Source organism: Callionymus lyra, chromosome 14 (assembly GCF_982586985.1).
Source record: "Callionymus lyra chromosome 14, fCalLyr1.hap1.1, whole genome shotgun sequence".
In the NCBI taxonomy this organism is placed as follows: Eukaryota; Metazoa; Chordata; class Actinopteri; order Syngnathiformes; family Callionymidae; genus Callionymus; species Callionymus lyra.
In genome coordinates this window covers 25,608,348-25,630,173 of record NC_141831.1, presented here as the reverse complement: position 1 = coordinate 25,630,173, position 21,826 = coordinate 25,608,348, and the positions used below count along the sequence as shown (strand labels likewise).

At 38.5% G+C, this 21,826-nt stretch overlaps 1 protein-coding gene across 1 annotated transcript; it reads right to left on the bottom strand.

Annotated features, from left to right (window-relative positions):
• Positions 1–5,610: 5,610 nt before the first annotated feature.
• gsx1 (GS homeobox 1) lies at positions 5,611–6,703 on the bottom strand. Its single transcript, XM_087807300.1, has 2 exons — positions 6,284–6,703; positions 5,611–6,210 (listed from the first exon to the last, which is right to left on the bottom strand). Exons 1-2 carry the CDS (start codon positions 6,654–6,656, stop codon positions 5,855–5,857), a joined length of 729 nt encoding a protein of 242 aa, XP_087663426.1. The 5' UTR covers positions 6,657–6,703; the 3' UTR covers positions 5,611–5,854.
• Between the last annotated feature and the right edge of the window lie 15,123 nt (positions 6,704–21,826).

Below are 21,826 nucleotides of genomic sequence, written 5' to 3'. Positions count from 1 at the left end.
AAGTTTATTTCACAAATATTTACATATACGTTCTATTGAATTCAAGATTACTTTCTTGGACACAAGTTATCAGGATCATTTAAATTGACCAACCTCTAATGCTCTTTGGCTGTCAGCTTGACCTAACTGGTGACCATGACAACTCATAGACGAAAAAACGTGTTGGATAATTTGTCAGATTTTACAGGTTTTTTATTCCATTCAGTAGGAAAAGACAGTTCATTAAACAAAGAATAATAAAATATATGATGGTTATCATTATAATATCATGATGTCAACCGTAATAATAATTATAACAATAACAATAATGATGATGGTAAAGAAGAATGAACAGTACAATGAAATAATGTGAATACCACTAAGATCTGTGTACTAACAACAAAAGTGGCAGTTTTGGTGACAAAAAATGTTTTTAATACTAGGCAAGTGGTCATATAATAATAGCATATTGGGTATGTTATATATTTAGTATGTTTTCTGGAAGTCATTATAACGTCACAAAGGCACAATTATTTTTAGCCTTTAGTCCTTTGAGAGGCGTGTCTGCATTACGGTGTGACTAAGGAATGTCTGTGGGGCCCAGTAGACTGTTGGGACTCTCAGTGTTGATAAGGGCCCCATGACCATGTTTATATCATGGGAAGAAAATAGGCTGGGTGTAGATTAAAGTCATCAAATCAATCAAAGCATTTTAAATTACATTCAAACATATACAAGAAATGCAAAATATTGTTATATTTTCAATGTAATTGCTGGCATACAGTGCAAAAGTCAATACATTCGGCCTATATTTAGCTTAATCATGGGTTGATAAAACGTCACCACACTTTTAATTTATCTTTATTTTTTCATGTATATTTCATGTTCCGCAGTCTGGCCTCTAGGGGACGCTTCAGTACCGCAAAGTCCTCAACATCATCAAACTCATTTGCTAAAACCTTAATGCAAGACTTATTAAAACAACCTAAAAGAACAGAAACGTTGTTAATGGTAATAAGTTAACCGCTATTATTCAGTTCCACCGATCAACTTTTTACAGCCACGCTCAAAAGATCAATTGATTTCCTTTTTCCAATTTAATGTATCATAAATATAGAAATTAAAATAATCCTGTTCACGACTATTTTTCTGATTACGTTTTATTTTGTTCCCCTTCCTTTTTTATTATATTTTATCAGACCAGACATATTTTCAAATCGAATATTTATCAATATGCCGGTAAAATTCATAGGATTCTAGTATGAAACATTTATAATTTGTTAAACATCTAGTTTATATTAATATATTATAATATTTATATTTCTTTCATTTTTCTTCACTTCACTGACATATTCAATCATTATTATTCACATTCACAAACTAAATATCTAAAAAATATATCTTATACTTCTATATTTATTGTTTATAATTATGTTGTCGTTATGTCGTGTTTTGAAATCCACCTATATTGTCAAATATATTAAATCGAATCGTAATTTTTAACCAAAATCGATAGTTTACATTTTGATTCTGTGAACGACAGGTTCTGAAATCTATTTTCACCTTAAAGAAATGTCACCAGTTCTGATTAATCAGTATTTTTTTTTTATTATTGTTTCATCATTTTATCATAATTTAACTATCTACCAGAAATTACTAATCGATAGAATAACTACAGTTGTCCATCACTGCCTCGTCGTGGTCATTCCATTGCATTTGATTTAGCTTTATCATCAAATACTTCCACATATAATCTCGTTGGTAACTTTTGTTTCTGAACTCCTGATAACCAAATCAAACCCATTGAGATGTGTTTGCCACTTTCCCACCCAATGAAGGCACCACGTGGTCTCGGTTGCAGGTGCCGAACCTCGAGCCTGTCAAAAACACTTCTGAAGCAAACCTGCACCCCTTTATTTGCTTCAGTGGGCGCTTGCAAAGGTCACTTCCATGTCTGTGCAGTTCATTATTTGTCGACCTTTGACACTGCGGGCCGAGAATTAAAGAGGTGCATTCTCAGCGGACTGAAAAAAGGCACGCAAAGCCGTGCGCATGTTGAATATTCAATCAGCGGAGGCGCCAGGCCTTCATCTTACATTACTGATGAGCTGGTAAATAGATTATGCACAGACCAATGCTCCTTCAATGTTGGCGCAGGAGAGAAACGCGGTTCCAGTCCGCTTTCACACCCACATACTCACTGACACGCACAAGAAGACAAATTAAACAAATGTTACTGCTCTACGTGGTGAATAAGAACGGTGTCATACAACAAAGCGCTTTGGAATTGTGTTTTAAAAATGATTTTACACTTTTTATTTAGTAGATCGTTCGTCTGCCTTTATATAAGTTTATTTTAACGAGGCAGTAGTCGTCAAAACTATCGATATTCATGTGTTGAACAAACAAAATGCGCAACATCATGTTTTTTATTCACATGTTCGTAATCTCGAGCCGCAGGAGAAGTTATTTGTAAAGAAATAAACGTATTTTCCTTGTCTATCCATGTTTCCAGGCTCGGGAGCAGCAGGAGTTTGTTCTCGAAAAGCGTGCGAAAACGCACATTTAAAGTTGTTTAAACGTGTTAAAAGATTCAAAAGTGTGAGTAAACTGTTTATTGGTTAACGTGTTGGCTTTGTTACTTGGGTTTGTTGAGATAAACAAGTGAAAAGTGGGTGTGCAGTGCCACAGCAATCCACGCGGGTCCAAAAGAGCTCTCATTGAGAAGCCACGTGTCCGTTTCCAAAGCCTCTCCAACTTAACCACCTCCTTTGTACCACTAACCCACATCGGCAGCGTCCCTTCACATAAAGGGATTTGCAATTTCAAGATATTTCAGCTTAAATGTTTTTGACAGTTCCCTCGCTTTTACCTCGGCGTGCTCATTTTAACTGTGCCAAATGGGTCACCTTGGGTTGCTGTCTGCGCGCAAAGGGCTTTTGCGCGCATTCAGTCTGAATTTTTTCCAACTTTCCTTGACGGGGAAACCAGCTGCTGGTCGTGAAAAGACGGCTTATTAATTGTCCTTTGTCATGCAGAATTGCTTGATTTCTAAAGAAACGTACAAAGGCTCTTTTTCAGGATTCAAGTATTTTGTTTCGTGCGTATTTTCAAACCATCGAATCAGCTGCAGCGCCGCGCCGTCTACCAGACTCTCAGGTACTGACTGCCTGCTCCCTTTGTCCCCTTTTAATGCTGTTGTAAATCGTGCAGACTGATTTGTTACAAGCCTTTCTTTTTAATCTGATAGATAAGAGACATGCCAAAGAAAAGCCGTAAATAAAAAATTAGCCGGGATAAAGACAAGGGCGAGTCTGCTAGATGGGCGCCTGTTGACTCAAGCGGCTCTCCAGCGTCAGGGGAGCCCTCTCCTCAGCTCCGTCAAGGTTACGTCCACAATCGTCCTTTATTCTATTTAAAAAGACACCGTGGTCCTTTTGCTACAATGAATTGATCGGCACAAAATTAAGAATAAATAAATTGAGCATTTGGAGCAGCGGGGCTATAAGCTCCCCCAGGGCGCATACCCCCGGGCTATTGAATGGATAAAGAGCTCTTTGCAGAAGACTTTGTGAGCAAAATGGAGGCTATATGATGCAATTAACAAAATAGTCTAATCTCAGATCTTAACAAATGCAAATAGTGGAGTTTTGTTAAAATGGTTAAATGAACAATTACGTTAAAGTGAAACCGATGGTTGGGTGAAAAAAAAGGCGCAGCAATGCTAGTGTACGCCATTTAACAACCGTTATTTCTGCTTTTATAAGTCCACAAGTGTGTCTTTATACATCCACAGATAATTTAAAGCGTATTAAAGTTTACAAATATAAATAACAAATCAGAGAGTTCAACCAGAGAGCAGCTGGGTTGGTGCGTAAAATAGACGATTTAACAGCAGCGATACGCTCAATCCATCAACTTTGCGAGTCTTTTTTATACATTTTTAGACAATTATATACACATTTTGACAATCATAAACGGACACAATAGAACTCACTTCATTGCTGATCGAAGTATAAAACAGAATACAGGATTAAATCAGATTTAGCAATAAACCACTTACACAGATTTCAGATTTTACACAGACAAATGGAGGATATTCGTATGCTAATGAATCATATTATGTCTTAAATCATGTCAGATTTAAAGAGTCTTAAGCCGCAACACACCTGGCGCCAATAAAAAAAAAGAAGTTGCGCACGCTGAGGAGCGTCACCGACAGAACAATGCAGGTCATGGACACCAAACTGTGTCTTTTCCTCATTTATTTTCATAGTCAGATCGATATCTCTAACATATGCACACACCATTATGCACCCACGCTGATTATTAACTCCAGCACACGAGACGGGTCACTGCAGTCTGCTTGGAGCTTAAGAAAAGCAGATATTTGGTTTGAGGGTCCCCTTGGGAAGCCCCTCGAGAGCACTCATAAATAACGTCTTCATCAAACAGGGTTTCATTAAGTGACTCGTGATCGGCGCACATGACTCGACCATGTAAACAAATAACATCGCCACTTTGACTTCGGACTAAAATGTAAATAAACAGTGAAACAACACAAATTGGCAAAACCGTCGTTTTGAAATGCGCCTCACTTTCAGATGATCAGAGATGTAACCGAATATGTCGCAGGTTAGCCAAGAAGACCGTTCGTTCACTTATAGTTCAGTCACAAAAAGTCATCAATAGAAAGAAACACTGCTCAGAGATTATTATGGTAAATATTCACCGTCAATAAGGCACCAGATTGTGCTTTTACTTGTTCGCCTTTTATGTGAAACACTTTCCTTATTTGAACCCCAGTCATCACACACACATTAAACAAGAGTTGTGAGAAATATAAACCTCTGGTGCGTAAAGCAAATAGGGCGAACTCTGGTTTACTCGTAAAAGATTCTAAAATTATATGTAATATTTTTCTTATTCATAACCCTTTAAAGGTAGCCGTTTATTTCGGTTACTGATGTCACAATAAAGACCTTGCCATCAATGCGTAAAATTTGAGAAACACCACAAGTTTTGCAAATAAAACGTAAACATGCTCATGTGCACGACTTCATTGCAAGGAGACACAGATGAAGGTGTAAGCATAACAGTTCACAAGTCACACACGGATAGAATGATACGGTGTTTTGCGCGCACTGCTGATTGATTTAGTCAATAAAGAAAGTGATCTTCTTTGTGCAAAGAAATAAAGCAATGCAATGTAAAACCAAACTGCTGAGACTTATAGATTCATTTTGTCCCACCAGCTGAATTTTACCAAAATAAAATGAATGTTTACGCACCGTAATTATGCTATTTGGGGCTCCTGGGAGACTTACTCTTAAATGTGGACAGCAAATAAACACATCTTCATTAACACGAGTGTAAAATTACAGACGTTTTACAGTATTCCTTTTGTTATATGTTGAACTGACATTGATTATGTATTGTATATGTAATAGAGCAGCGATTCTAAAAACATCATTATAAGCGCAAAACGTCACTTTTACGCACTGTGAGTGTGTTGGGCGCGCAATAAAAACTCAATAAAATGTATCAGTCAGAAATATTTTTATTCCAATGTCAACATTTTTAAATAAATAAATAATTTTCATTTTCAGTTACACTGGAGATATATTGAGATTTGGGAGAGGGTCCGTTACTTCCACCCCGCACACAGATGAAGACTAATACAAAATACTGTCTTGACAACAACCGTTTTCAGAAAAAAACTACATACAAAACGTACAACAAGTATACAAGCTTTACAGTACTTCAGAGAAAATCTCTGATTAAATATGCTCTGTATATATTTACACACGACTGCACACCAGCGCACCAGTCTCTTTTTGGCTGAATTTGAAGAATTTGAAAGTGGGAAGAGGGTTCATGGAGAGACAGACAAGTCCACATCTTCTTTTTCGGAAGATGAGGATGGAGAGACAGGGATGTCGTCCTCCTCTTCCTCGGAGCAGCGGGCCGTGGAAAGGGAGGAACACTTGCAGCCGTGGCCGCCGCTCCTCTGCCCGCCGCTCTTGCCCTCCTTCTTGTGCTTCACCCGGCGGTTCTGGAACCAGATCTTCACCTGCTTCTCGGACAAGTTAAGGTAGGTGGCGATCTCGATGCGCCTCAGGCGGGACAGGTACATGTTGGATGTGAACTCTCGCTCCAGCTCCAAAAGTTGGGTGCTCGTGAACGCGGTGCGCATGCGCTTGCTGCTCTGAAGTTTGCTGTTGCTGCTCTCTGTGGATAAACGGAGTTATTAAAAAAATGTCATCGACTGACAGGGATTTTGGGGTGTAAAGCTGATACTCACCGATGGAGATGCAGTGGAACTGTCGCGGGTCTGGCACGGAATAGGCCGCTTGGTAGATTCCCGGCGCGTGGCTGAGGTTGGCCGTGGAGTGCTGCCGCGACAGAGCCGAGTGGCAGTACTGCGAGCTGAAGGCTGGGAAGCTCGCCTTGAGCAGCGGCAGTGTCGGCGGGGATGGATGCAGCTGGGAGGCAGCCATGCACAGCGGACAGAAGCAGAGGAGTCCAGCCTTCCTGGAGTGACAGGAGCCCGGGAGTCCGTGGTGCGCGTGGTGAGGCGCGTGGACGGCGTACGGGAACAGCGGCGGGCTGTTCTCGCTGCCCTTGTCGCTGGCCTCGCGTAAAATCAAGGAATCCACGAGAAAAGACCTCGGCATGGTGGCAGAGTCGGATGCTGGGAGAAGTCGACGTGTTTCCTCGAGGCTGTGGACAGCGAAGTGGTGCTGAAGCTCACCCACGCCGCTTAAATACGCGCACTGGACTGGACTCGGACATGTGACAGTTACGCTGCAAGCGGCCAAGAGCCCTCAATAGGGTTTTGTGCCTTTTCTCTCGGCATTCCCACTGCACGCTTCCCCATTATTTCACTTGTTAACTAAATGAACTGCATAATGTAGTCTATTCTTGTCGGCCCCACCCACGCCGAGAGAGGCGGCACTGCCCTTTCTCCCTTTATCATCACTCTCATTTTTATCACACAACTGCGAGATGATTTGGGGGGAAATGGAGAAAATTATGTCGCTGTCACTTTTTAGACTGTGTTGTGTCAAAAGTTTGTCCTTCAGGGTTCGAGTCCTTCTCGGTGGAACTTTGTAAGTTGACGGAGGATATGTGGAGACACATAGGCACGCACACGCACACGCATCATTTAGTTAGGTGGAATTGACATGACAAAAGCATACAAAAATGAAAAAGTAAAGAAGACCACAGCAATTTTCTTAATCATAATTAATAGGTTTTTTTCAAAATAAGGTGAATGGTTTTAAAAATGCGTTGTCAGTAAATACATTTGAAGAGAATACATATTTTCAAATACACCATTTAGAGAGAACTGAGATAAAAGGCATGATTCTCAAGTCCAAGCATTTTTGTTGAAATTGTACAGCCATTTGTCAGGGACTTAGAGAAGAACATTAATTTGAAGATAATGTCAACCAACAAAATAAGCTAGGATTGGAGATTTTTTTTTTTTTCTTAAAGATACAATTTAGGTTTTATAAAAAGACCGAGAATGGTAAAAAGGTCAAGTCCAATATCGTTTTAAGACTCAATATTGATTTATATATTGGCTCCATATCAACCCTGCACTTCATGATTATGTATTTCAAGACACCATGTTTTGCCTGACTGTAAACATGCAGCAATAATAATATTGCAATAATTGTTTTTTGTATAATTATATACATGAGCTGCTTGTTGGAGGTCTGCATTCTCTGATTTATATTATATTTTGGAATATTCTATTTCATAATCTTCAAGGTCATGTGATGGAAAAATCTTGTAAAACTAATAAAATACTATTTGATGTAAGAGTTACATGCACAGTATTTATTGAACCCCCCTGGCTTCAATAAATACATATGCAGTGGTGGAGGTTGTTCATCTTGACCCAGAGACAACATAAGGTCTAGAGATAGATAATCCTTATAACAAAGGTTGAATTATTATTATTATTATTATTAATACTATTATTGTTGTTGTTGTTGTTTCATATTAGTTAACATGTTTTCCTTCTGTTTTACCTTCTGCTCATACGATGTTTTATTTAATCAAAGTGTTTTTTTTTTAAAAATACAATACAATACAATTCTATTATTAAAATAATTTGATTTGATTTACATTTAAAACACCTCCATTTTCCGAAAATGTGGCTAACATCATCACTCACAACATATTATAAATAATGTAATAATTATTGTTATTCCAGGTGAAACACAAGCAGGGCATGTTTTGTTTTTTTTCGGGTCACCTTGACCCTGAGTTTATTCTTATATCTTAAAAGACTAGTTTTTTAGAAATAATTTTATGACATGTACATGACAAAAATTAATAAATGTACCAGTCAGTCATATCCATCCTTTTGCACGTTCCAGATTGAAGTTCTATCATAATTAAAAGTTGTTGTTTGTTTTTTTGCTCCATAAAATCAATTTTTCTTTCATTGTTGTTTGGCCTTAAGTTCACTTTTACTTAAATTGATGCATCACTAGTATTCTTTTGCCACATTTAAACATGCAAGACTTTGTTCATGACACATTTCCAGCACCAGCTAAATGTAAAGTCCATGCATAACCATTTCGGGTTAACGTGTCATTTTTGGCCACAAAAAAGGGACAAGTCATTGCCTGAAGGCAGTGCTGTTAAAGAGCGTTGATTAATTCCTTTGCTCGGGCCCCTGCCGGGCCGGGAGGGGGCAGAGAATATGTAAAAATAACCAGGTTTTCACTCGGCGGCCCTTATTGAATGTCATTGTGGAGGGTTTTCAATGAGAGAGAAAGAGAGTCGAATTAAAGTGTGTGACAGCGGCGGATAGACGCAACAAAGGCGACTCTGTCACGGAGCAGGCCGGCCCTGGTGCGTGGAGCCCCCGCCTTATCAGCTCTGATTCAATTAGGTAATAGGAAAACATTTTCTTTCACTTTAGATCTCTCTGAACACGAGCTTCAATGTGTGAGTAAACAGCTCTCTCACCCTTGTGAGACGCTTCAAAATCTCCACCTCAGATCTGGTCCCAAATAATGACCACACATAAGCACAGCTATCAATGGACCTCAAGCAGATGATCTTAATGGAGAAGACCAAGAAAAAGAGTTTTCACACCTTCTACCTTTACTTTTAAGACAAAAAAACACAAAATCATCACAAAAGATAAGACTTTATCACAGAAAATGCCACAACCAAAAATAAAATCCAAAATACAGAAGAAACTAAACACAGAAGCGCAGAATGAAAATCACGCGATTTGAAACAAATAAAAAATAAATAAATAATGATAGATTTAGAAAATAAATAAGTTCATCTGACATAACCATGATAAATCTACAATGTACTTGTGTTGATTATTTGGTAGAAAGTTATCACAATCCTTCCTAAATCTAAGTTTAGTCAATAACCTGTTCCATCATCTATTGAGGAATAGTTTTTAGTTAGTGAATACGGCTTCAAAACTTCAGAAAAGTTTGACAGTGTGTTGCTGTTCTGCCCCACACAATGACGTTATCAAAAGCACTAATTTTCAAATGATGTACAGCAGTCACCCTGTGGATAGGAATAGAGGTTCTGTGGGTCGTCACGCAGGGAGGCTCATCTTCATTTGCAATCCCAACTGGAGACTGACAAATAGTTTTGACCTTCCTCTGGAGGCGCAGGCCAGAAGTGCAAAGAATCCCATCCTCCATAATCACTTGTTACTAAGCTAAATAATCGAGGGAATTAGCCCACTCACGCAGTTGCAGCTCTTTTTATAACCAGGCTTCAAACATACACACGTGGAGGGCCACTTTATGCATCATCATATCCGTGTTTCCCTCCAAAAGATCAACAATTCAGCTCCATGTGCTCAGCATACAGCTGTGTGTGCGACTACAAAGCAATGGCTCTGAAATAGTAAATTATTTATAAGATATTAAGGTGGAACAATTGCCATCACTCAAATTCATCCCTGGTGATAACGCTGACCAGGACAAGCACATTTTCAGGGGCTTTTATGTAATTATACCCAAAGATCTCGTGCCTGATGACAAAAAGAGAACAGTCTGTTTATGGAGATGTAGTCAATATCTCCTTTTCTTCTGGTATGAATAATTCATAGTTTAAGACACTTTCCCCCCTCGCTTTATGTGTACACACACTTTAAACACCCACACATCACTGATACAAATGATGGTTTAGCTGACAGTGTAACAGGATTTAAGGTCCCAGTGGGGTTTGGCCTGGCCGCCGATGGGCGCTGTGACTGTCGAGGTGACACAGAGGGCCGGCTGCCCCTCCTAATCTCCCCCTGAGGCAACATCACAGGCCGCAGATCCTTCTGCACCTCTATGGACGCACAAAAGCCTGATTATCATTCATATGTTCGGCACAAACACCAGTCCAATAGATAACAGATGACACACAAGTACCAGCTCAATGGTGCAATATGTTGAGGCTGCTGGAGTCTACAGGGACCAATGAATCCTAAAGAGAGACTCGCTCTGACAAAGAGAAGCAGTCAGACCTGCTTCAACAATGTCAAAAGACTCAAACTCAACAGGTGAACATGCACTTGTAGACGTGTCCGACAAATAACTTGTCTTCGACATGCCAAAATAATGAATTTTAGCTCCTCTTCCCTTCTGGGTCAAGGTGACCCATTGGCTGGAGAAAATGTGCTTGAGGTATCCCTTTAGTTGCCTCTGGCTCAAGGTGAACAAACTCCCTAGCTTCCAGAAATTCATGTGCAGTTGTGGAGGTAGTTCACCTTTACTTATTGGCAACACAAGGGCTAGAGATATTGCTAATGATAAGGTTTTGTTACTATTGTTTTTAATATTGTTCCATTTTAGTTAGATATTGTTTAATTAAATGTAATGTATTTTTTAAATTTTTCTTGAATAATTATTAATTATTTATTTATGTGCAATTATATGTTAATGTCTCTTATTTTATTTTAACTTATTGAATTTTATTTTATAAATCTGTGGTTATTTCATTTGTATTATTTTATTTTCATGGAAATAAAAAGTTTTATGATTCTGATATTGATGTTTCCCTTTGTGTTCATATGACTTTTAATTAAACCAAAGTGTTTTCATTTTAAATACATTCTATTATTAACATCTATTATTAAAAAAAATTGATTACATTTAAATTTCTTGTTCCACAACAGCTCTTTTTTCTCAGTCACAACTTATTGTAAATTATGTGATAATTATTATTATTCCAGGTGAATCACAATCAGGGCATGTTTTTTTCAGTTTTTTTTACATTACCTTAAATACTTTTCTTTTTTTTTTAATTAGGATGTTCACTAGAGCTTAAATGAGAATCAATTAAAAAAATTATTCACAAGATAAAAAATCTAAATCACATACAGTAAATACTTAGCGTTACAAGATTTTGCCGTCCAATCAGCATCTATTATTTTAGGTACACACGAAGAAAAAGGCAATATTAAGGATTGTAAATGATAAAAGAGAAATCTAGCATTTGAAATAAAAGTATGTACCATACCATCAGCTCACATCTGGCAGAAACCAGTGGCACTCAGGGATACCTATCTACTGTCCAGAAGTGGTCTTCATTGAAGAGTGTAAGGCCCGAAAATCAACCTCCGATGTGGAAACAAGGCCAAGCAACTCCAGTATGCAAGAAGCAAGGCAGTTTGTTCGTCAAAGGGCTGCAGAGAGGAACAATAAGATTGTCTGCAGGCGACAATAAAGCATGTTGGAGATTCCTTGAATGTTTGGGGTGGCATTTCTGCATATGGATCAGGATAAACGGTGTTCTCAATTTGAGAAGTAAAGGTAGATACTACACCACCATGTCATCGGGGAGGCTTACAATTGGCCCTAAATTCTTTGATCTATGTTCTTTATCTTTATCTTTATCTTTATATTTAGACTTAGATTGTGTCATCTTGTTCTTTCTCTTTATGTTCTTGTTCTTATTTTATTTTTGATTTATTTTTTTATTTTTTATGAAAAATTGCTGTATTTTCTGTGGGTATTGGAAAAAAACAATTTAAAGTTTTACCTTACCTTACCTTAAATTATTCTTGGCAGAGCAACGACCCCAAATAGACAGCCAAAGGTAATTCAAAATATCTTCAGTAAAGAAGAAAAAGGAGTCCTCGAAGTGTTGGTATGGCCCCCACCTCTCAACATCATCAAGTGTGTGTGGGATTAAAACAATTTCCCAAAGGAGACCTCCTGAGGGATCAATAAAGGTTTACCTTACCTTACCTTATTACATGAAGAGACAGAAGGATACATCCACACAATATCTGTGGTTATTTCTCCAAGATGTTGGGAACAGTCTACCACCTGAGTTCCTTCAAGGTCACACCAAACAGTGATTTGATTTAGATTTATGTTTTGGGCATTGACTGTATTCTGTTTATTGATTAAATAAATGATTGAACACTTTCATTTTTCAAAGCATTCATGATTTCATCATTCTTCGACACCTGCCTATAACTCTTTTTCATGTATTTCATGTACTTGTCCCTTGTCTATTTTTTTATTTCCTTTTCAGTGTTACCCCACTAGGAGCTGCTTGGCCTTGGCACAATCTGGCGTCATGAATGAAGCCCAATGATGGTGTCTGCTCTGCTTACACATATATATATATATATATGTATACTAATATGCCCGGGTGTGGCTTTTTGCAGGGGAATTTCCATGGTCTCATCTCACTGGTCCTCGAGGTTTGTACCTCTTTATGAGTGTATGGATGTGAGGCTGCTGCTGTTTAATTTTTTTTAATAAAATATTTTCCTAATGTACATTCCTTCTTTCATAAGGGGAAGTTTAATTGTGTTACAGTGAGAAAGGTGCCTAATGCACAAGTGTGAGAAATGCTGATGTGGCACGGAAGACCATTTTGCATAAAATGTCTTTCCTAGTTTGTGCCTAAAAATGTCGTCACAAAAGTGTTTTCTATCATTCCGAGTTCAAAATCCATAACTCTAATAAAACACTTCCTGTAACTGCAAACATCATTGTTATTACATTTTTTATTAAATATGATGATGATCTTTAGTATTATTTTATTGTTGTGGTCTTTGTTAAGGGACTGACTCCATAAGCTCATTTAATTGGACTATTTGTAGCAATTGGTGTCATGGCCGCACACTCGCACACCTGGCCTAAGAAGGAGAGTGTCATTTCATCGGTGTCACATCAGTCACTGTACAGTGGTTGACATGGATAATCCCTCTTCCTTATGTAATCTTAAATACTGGCCTCTTTATAGATCATAGCATGAACATTGATCTACTTTGATTTTAAGCCAACCATCGGCCACATTTAATGACTTGGCAGGCCATACATGGCCACCAGGCTTTGGGTTTGACACATAGGTAAAAGTAGTTCTGATGTATTATGATTTAGTTAGAATAGGCCAACATGTAACAATGTAGTCTTTAGAAAGAGTAATAAAACATATTTGTCCACAGTTCAAGGTGAACTTCAAACATTTAATTTTATTGAAAAAAGCACTCAAAACTAAAGTAAGTAATGCAGTGACACTACTCTGAGAAGAAATATATTCACAAACACAAAGAGACGAAATCAGACGAGAACGTGATGTTTATGTTGAGTAGCCTAAACAATTCTCACACTTGCCTGCTGAATAGAAATGATATTTGAGTCGAAATATCGTTAGAAAAACCTCATAGAGCCATTAGTGGAATAAATATCTTTGTATTATTTGAAAATCTCTTTTGATGTGAATCCATTGGTTCTGCCATAGATAAGTCTGAAACTTTCCCTTTGACCCCTTTCATATAAAGCCTTGAAATGCTCTTCAAAGGGGTTTGTTACCCTGCGAGGGTCACCGGGCTATTACGACTGACTCACATTTTTCCAAATCAGCAGACTTTTGGCCGAGAAATAACAGGTCAAACCAATGAATTTAATGAACTCTCCCAGACACAATGGGAGCTTCTTGCCATTTGAACCCCAGTGAAGGGATATGGGCAGGTCAGCAAGCTCTTTCAGGGGGTTTGTACACAAATGCAGTTGCTTCAGTGTCTGCGTTGACAAGTTGTTGAAAGTGCTGGGGATGTCGGTGATAGTGCCTTCATCTGCACAGCCTCCATTGTCCCTGCATTTTGTGTCCTTCACTCTTGCGTGAACAGTCCCCAGCCCACAAAAGCAAGAGAAGGCAAAGCGTCTTTTGCTATGTTCTGTTTGCCTTATTTCTCTTCGCTGGATGTCATGCTGTAGCCCGGCATGTAGGAGACTTTATTGTGGCCCGGACAAAGCAGAATTACGGCTTGGAACAACTTTTGATGGTGGCTCCCTACTCCTCCTCCCTTTTCACTTTTACTTTTCTGATCCTCCCCTGCATCCCTCCCCTCATTCACTTTCCCACTCCTTCATTGTCACCACTTCACTCTATCAGTTTACATTTTTTCTTGCATTCATTTCCATTATGAACAATCCTCATCTGCTAATTTAAAGACAAAAGGACCGACAATGAAAAAAAGGTAGAATCTGTAGGTCAGCATTAAACCAGAGCAATCCCATGATGCAGCTGCCGTGCCGTTTTGTGAGAACGAACATCTTAAAGCATATGGTATTTGTGTGTTCACTTAATTGAGTCAATTGAAGGCTCATGGGAAACCACCGAGGGGGGTAAGAGATCGGGAGGAGGGAGGTCAGAGTGTTAACGCAGCAGGGGGGGGGGGGATAAACGCTCAAAAAAACAGTCATGTAGCCATTAGTTACTAATTTTCAGCTCAGCGGTTGAAGATCACCTCAAGCTCAGTGTGATTCTTAGAACAAGGTGCAGAGACAACAGCATTAGGAAGTGGAACCTAAACCACTAGGATCCTTTAAGTTTATGGTTTTCTCATTGATGACCTCCTGCCGATTACCCCATTTCCTCCCCATTCATCACACATTAGCTCTTCCAGCAAGTCACCATTGTTTTGGAAGTGTTTTGATTTCTCCTCAGTCTCAACTGTGTCGACTGTCGACTCCCTTCAGAACTGTCAGGCCTTTTGTCCGGCCGGCCTTTATTTTAGGTGCCGGTCCTGGCACAAATATTCAAGTATACTTTGAGGTGAGAGCAGCACTTTGAATGCGATGAAATTTGGGGAGATTTGCATCAGTAAGACAGAGCCACCTCACACTACGAATTCATAACTCAATATAGCCTTTTCTTCTCAAATTTCTATTGCCCGCATTGTGATTTGGAGTCAGCTTTTGTTAAAATTTTCCCCCCATTTTGGAGTTGCGCATTAATGCCCCCTCAATCCTAATGACCCCTGCGAGAGCTTTTTACTCGCTCATCCACTCGGCTTCCGACAGACTTGGAAATATATGGCTCAGACTCAACTCTCTTCCCATGTTTATGGCGTAAAAGCTGTGCAATAGAGTTTCTCAGCCGTTTAAAGCGTCTTTTTATAAGCGTATATGTGTTGACGCTATGACGGGTCACTGCCCATCTCACGGTCTTCTAAAGTTTCTGCAGATGCACTCCATTGAGGAGGCGACACGCGGCGGGACGCTGCTGTGAGGTAGTTACTTTTTCTCCATTACCATAGAAACTACACAGTGGCTTTCAGCTGGTCGAGGCCAGGGGTCCTCTGACACCAGCGTTCACACTACTCCAAATACGGACAAAACCCAAAATGGATCTAAGGGCAGAATAATGAGTGTTTGTGGCCGGCTATAACAATAACAAGAAAAAAACGAGAAATTGCCAGAAAAAAATGAAGGAACGCAAAATAAACAACCCTCCTTGTTGAGGTGTAGATAAGGATGAATGGCAGAAGTAGACATTTATTTTAGGATTCTAGATATTAATTACCAATGCAACCAACGCCAAGAGCAACTCTTCAAGTACCCAACCAGTCCACGTTGAAGAAGTTTCCTGGTGGTCAAGCCTTTGGATGAGAAAGACTAGAGAATGAAGGAATGATAGAAAACTAATTAACAATGATCTCGGACATCAGATTGACATGAGCTCGTCTTTCTCATATCTCAAATGTGTAATGTAAGACACATATGGCTGATATATATATATATATATAACACCTGATGAGTAAATATCTGTTCCTATAATCATTGTTCTACAACATGCAGAATTAAGTTAAATATAATGTATTTTCTAATAATGAAATCAGATACAATTTGGCAAAATCAATATCTGAATCAATTTTTTTGGTGCTGATTTTATTTAGGAATTTCTCTCTGCTCAACTAAAAGGGGGATAGCTTTTTTTTATACACAATGATATAGAAACAAGCATTTTGTAATACACCACAAAGGGAATTTGGCCACAGATTTATGACTTAATGGATGAATACATTTGGAATGTAAAGGATACACTGTACTTGGACTTGGCTTGACTGAGGCGAGATAAGCAGCTTCTCTTGGTGGTTTGATGGTAAGACAGGCGTTTCTGTGTCGCATTATATATCGCACTAGAGTGAAGTTTATATTTTGCCACACGTTAAAGTTTTTTCCTCCCAAAATATGTCCGTTCACAAAGACATTTGTTGGCATTTATGATACGTGTGTTCCACCAACTGGAAGGTCAGAGTTCACCATTGATCTCGCAACCCCCGGCAGGTGCAGCTCACAGGAGTGAGAGGGGGCGGCCCCTCAACTCGCCCACCTCTTCACGCTGCTCAGCCAGAGAAAGGGAGGAGTGTAAATGAGTGCACTCCAGAAAGCTATCACCTGCTCCCTCCACCCTAAAAAGACCCCAGTAACTCTAGCGGACAGTGACATCCTAAACCTTTTCTCTGATGACGCAGAGAGACAGACAGGGTTGGTGAGGGGGAGACATGACCAGGAAGGATGAGGAGGGTTATTCTAATCTCAACTATTAGCATCCCTGCTGTAATGTTTTTCTCTGTTGTTTTGTTTTGAGAATAAACACATTCACTGGCACTAAAATGTACATTTGTCATGGCTATAGAGGAAAGTGAATTGGACTGGATGGGGCATTGAGTTTGTGCGCCGCCAGGGCCCAAGGGTGAGGTAGCGTATTGATGGGTGCCCCTCCCAGCTTCTCCCAGATTCCTCCTCTATTGTGACTTTGAGTGAATGTATCCTCCTGCTCCGGCCACTGGAATGTGTCTTCTCCACTGATGTGATGGATGGGGCCTTGTTTTGCACTCCTCCGCCCCTCCCTCTGAATCCCTCTTTCTCTCCCTCAGCCTTTGACTCTTTCATCACATCCTTTTATTCACCACCAATAAAAGTCAGCGATTCTTCATCGGCCCTTGTGCAGATCTGAGGGCCGCCGTTATTTTTCATCAGGAGTGTGTCACACATCACCATTCAGTCGCTCAGTCACACAAAATAGACAGACACTGGCACAGAAGCAGAAGCAGGTGGAGATACACCATCAATGAATTAGTCAAATGAGACACCCTCGCATGTCCTTAAAATGTACTTTTGATACTTGCCTAATCACTTTTGGGGGCTTTATATTGCTCTGGGCGCCTGATCTACCAATTGAAATTCAAGGAAAGATTAAGATTGAGATTTATTTAGTCTACGCTGTAAAGAACAAAAAAAGCAAAGAACAATGTCAACAACTAAACAAGTATATATATCAATTGTATTGTGTATTTAGTATTGGACTATATATTTATATTCATTATTCAAGTATATTATTCTGTGGTGTTTCCAAATTTTAACTTAACTATCCGTTTTAACTACCATATTTGCTCAATGTTGTCAGTGCCCTGATGAGATTTATTTGTATTGTTTTGTCATATATTTATATATATATATATATATATAAATGGTATTTTGGCAAATGTGATTTAGCTTAAAGGCTTCTAAAACCTAAATAGATTATGAACGGGATTTACATAGAAATATAATGAAATTGTTTGTTTTCTATTAAACCAATGAAAGGAAATGAGTAGTAATTGTAAGAATATTGATAATAAAACTTTAGCTATACATTTGTTTGAAAATTGCAACTTGCTTTTAGACAAGCAGGACTGTTGTAGGTAAAAATAAGGAAGGAAATACACCACGATAAACAAAGGCCATAAGCAGCATCCACTGCACAAAAAGGACCGATGGTCTGATATGATAGAGCAGAGGTCACCAGCATGGTGCCCATGGGCACAAGGTAGTTTGCGTACAATAAAGTATTTTTAATTAATCTTTTCATAAAATCTTACCATCTTATTATGTTTGATTTTGCGTTTCCCTTATTCCCTGATTGACCAATCAATAATGTCATACAACAAACTGATAATAACCTCTGGAGAAGCTCACAGTTGCAGAAATGTCAGTGACACCTGATATCACCGCATTATCCAAAGCTTCTAAGATCGTAACAAACAAGTGAATCATAATAAACCCGAAATCACGCAGGCATTTAAGTGTGGCTGTTTTAGATCTGTTATTCACCACACTGGTGCTGAAAAGTATATGAGAAGCAAAGACAATGACTCACCAGCTCTCTCATGGTGTTAAACAGCATTCCTCTTCCACTTAAGCTACTTTATGGGTTTTCTGAAGGGACTTACACACAGACACAAGTATCACTTAGAATGATATTAATGTGTTTTACTCGCCGTGTTGTGTGGAGAACATTGGAGGAGTCAACACTAATAGCAGGACTAAGTCAATACAGAGGAGGGGAGCAGGAAAACATTGCACAAGATGCTTCTGGAATGCAAATGAATAATATCAGGCCATATTGATTTTATCCTAAACGAATGGACGGATACAACAACAGAGTGAGTCAAATTTTAGTTCACTGTTTTACTAAAAAAAATACATTTGACCTCCAACCATTATGGTTCAACATTTTTGATAATTGTTTCACAGTGAAGCCCATATACCATAACATTAATAATATATATCCTTCATGGTGCTATTTTTATTTGTGTCTTCAAAAATGTTATCATTAATGTTAATCTTTTTTCTGTGAAAAACAACAAAAATAGTTATACAATACATTTTAATGTTTAAGTCCCTGCGATCGTCTCCCTTTTTCTGTTAAAAACTGACGACCTGGCCCCAACAGAGGAGGGGAAAGTTACGTGGCCCTCGCAGGAAAAGGTTTTGCGACCCCTGCACTATTCTACTGTAACTAAAAAAAAGAAGACATTTTTCTTACTTTAACTATTTTTTTCTTTCTAGTTTCTGGCTTGTTAAAATCAAGATTTACAAATGAATATCAAAAGAAGAACTTTTAACAACAATATGTGATGAATGCATTTATTCAATTTATCATATGAGCTTGTTTTCCACTCCCTCTGCAGGCAGCTTCACTCCAGCTCAGTAATGAATATCATCTGGATGAAGGAATTAATCCTGGTCAAAAACTTTCAAATGATATATATAATACGTTTGTAATACGTTCTTGATTAAGGTAAATAAAGGATTGAGGAGAAGGTGAAGGGAAACGTTTTCCCAACATATTTTAGGTGCTTCACTTTAGAACCTTCTGGATATAGTGGTGGTAAATTACACTTTTTATCGAAATATTTCTCAATCTCAATCCTCGTGTTATCTCAGGTCAAGGTGACACAAAGGCCTGAAAAAAGTGTTTGTAGTATCCTTTGTGTTGTCTCTGGCTCAAGGTAAACGACCTCCACCACTGCATATATATTTCCACCCTTCAGGTTCACTTTGGCAAAGAGGCAACACAAGGGATACCATAAACATATTTGTTTTCGGGCCTTCGGGTCACCTTGACCATGAGATAACACTAGGGTTAAGAGATGTGATGCAATACTGTTGCATGTGCGGAACTGTGGAAATGAAAAACATGGAGTTGAATTTGTTGAATAAACGATTTGATCAGAGGGCGTTAACTACAGTCGAGTTTAGCCGCTGCACAAGTTGAAATGATGTGTGTGTCACGATCAACACACACTACAGTGCTTTAAGAAGATAAATGACTGATCAAGTCTTTCAGGTGTTTGATGTCCATGTGTGTGTGTGTGTGTACAATCACAGCTCATGTGCGAGCAGCTCTTCAATGACTGAAACATTCAGAGGATAAAAGGGAAAAGGGCTGTCATGAATTTAGAGGGAAATGGACATTAATGGTATTAGCATTACTCATGTTCCACATAACAAATTATTGAAAATCTGACAAGCACACCAAATTATCTCCTCATGGCTGACGGGAGTGTGCTGAAGTCCTCTCTAGCCGCTGAGGAAAGACAATTTCTGCTCATTTGACTATTTTTAACAATAGAACCAACCCATTAAGACAAATTAATGTCATTATCAAGTCTCTATGAAAATGACAAATACCAGCATTTCGACCAGCTTTAGAGGCTATTGACAATAATGAAATTCGCTGTACAGGTACTGAAAAGAAACACTCCAAGTAATTATTTTCTAGTAGCTTGTTTGTCTGCCATCCGTTCATTTGCTTTCAGCTCAATTATCTGACTCTGTGAGCATGTAGAGGCGCATAGTGCTCAGCGGCCCACGGAGCGAGGGCCCTAATTGGGCAATTACTGTTCTGTTTCGGGGCTTTTAGCTACAGTGGAGAGTGGAGGGAGAACGACGTGTGTAAAACCATGAGGACCTTACATGTGCACATATTCAATGTTAAAACAAAACCTTCTCCGTGTACAACGGCGGCCTATATGTTAGTGCAACAAACGCCAAAACACAAAAAGGGAAAGCAGCTGCGGGATAAAATGTCCTCCGGGTGATTTGTCAACACAAACATGTGATTATGGCACTTCCTTGTAATCCATCTCATGTGCATATGCAGCTTTTTAACAAGCGTCATCAGAGTCCTGGCAGCTAGATATACCAGAGAGTGCACACTTTTAAAAGGGGAATTGGCTGAGGAAACAGGGTGGCTGTGAGCAAACATACCAGGTCAACAGTCAGAGCCACTTGGAAGTGGCACTCATTACCAGTAAAGCTGTGTACTCCAGGAGCAAACCATGATTTTTGAGGTAATGCTCTGTAGCTGTTACTGTAAAGTGAGAACAAAAGCCATCACCAGATGTGGATAAAAAGTTTTCTGCTTCTTCTTCAATGTGTTAATTTTCACAAAACCTCATCAGAAATATTTTATTTACTTGTATTACTTTTTTTAAAATGTCTTGTGATAATATACATTTTAAATTACCTCACAACAGGATAAACAAACTTAATTAAAATAAATAAAGAGTGAACACATTATAATTATTTAGTTCTCTGTATGAACCTTTCCACGGCCTCTTGAGTCGTGAAATTTACCATCATTTTATCTGAAAATGAATTCATCACACTTTGTTTGTATTAGGGTAAGCTTTAGAGTTAAAGTCCATAGAGAACAGGGGTCCCCATCTTCTTTCAAAGATGGCCACATAACTTTTCCCTTCTCTGATGGTGGCCAAGGTTTACCTAAATGTAAAAATGTATTGTTTTTCCAGAAAGCCACACCTAACCAAATAACCCTTTCTGGGTTATTGACAGGAAAAATGGCAGAAAACAAATAATAACATTAGTAATTTAATAAATAATAACCAAAAAAACAACTCTGGGTTCTTCACAGTAAAAAAAAAGAAAAGTGACCCTAAAATTATATATTTTAGTCCTTTATTATGTCTTTCAAACCAGACCTTCTTAGAGAAGAAAATGTAAGTAGGTGTAAAATATATCAATAAAGTACATAAATACATAAAACATACATTTTTATTTAGCTACTAAGGTAAGGTAAGGTAAGGTAAAACTTTATTGATTTATTGAAATTGTTTACTTTGCACTTTGTTTTTTACTTTTTTTTACTAAATTTAGTTTACTCTAAAATATAAAAAAAATATTTAACCCCTATCAATAGATGGTCTCATATTTTTGGCACTGTAGATGAAAAAATGCAAATCTGATATTGTTCAGGGGTC

Coding starts and splice junctions, on each gene's coding strand:
- gsx1 (XM_087807300.1), bottom strand. CDS start 6,656: ATGCCGAGGTCTTTTCTCGTGGATTCCTTGATTTTACGCGAGGCCAGC. Junction 6,211..6,283: donor GTTCCACTGCATCTCCATCG/GTGAGTATCAGC, acceptor GTTTATCCACAG/AGAGCAGCAACAGCAAACTT.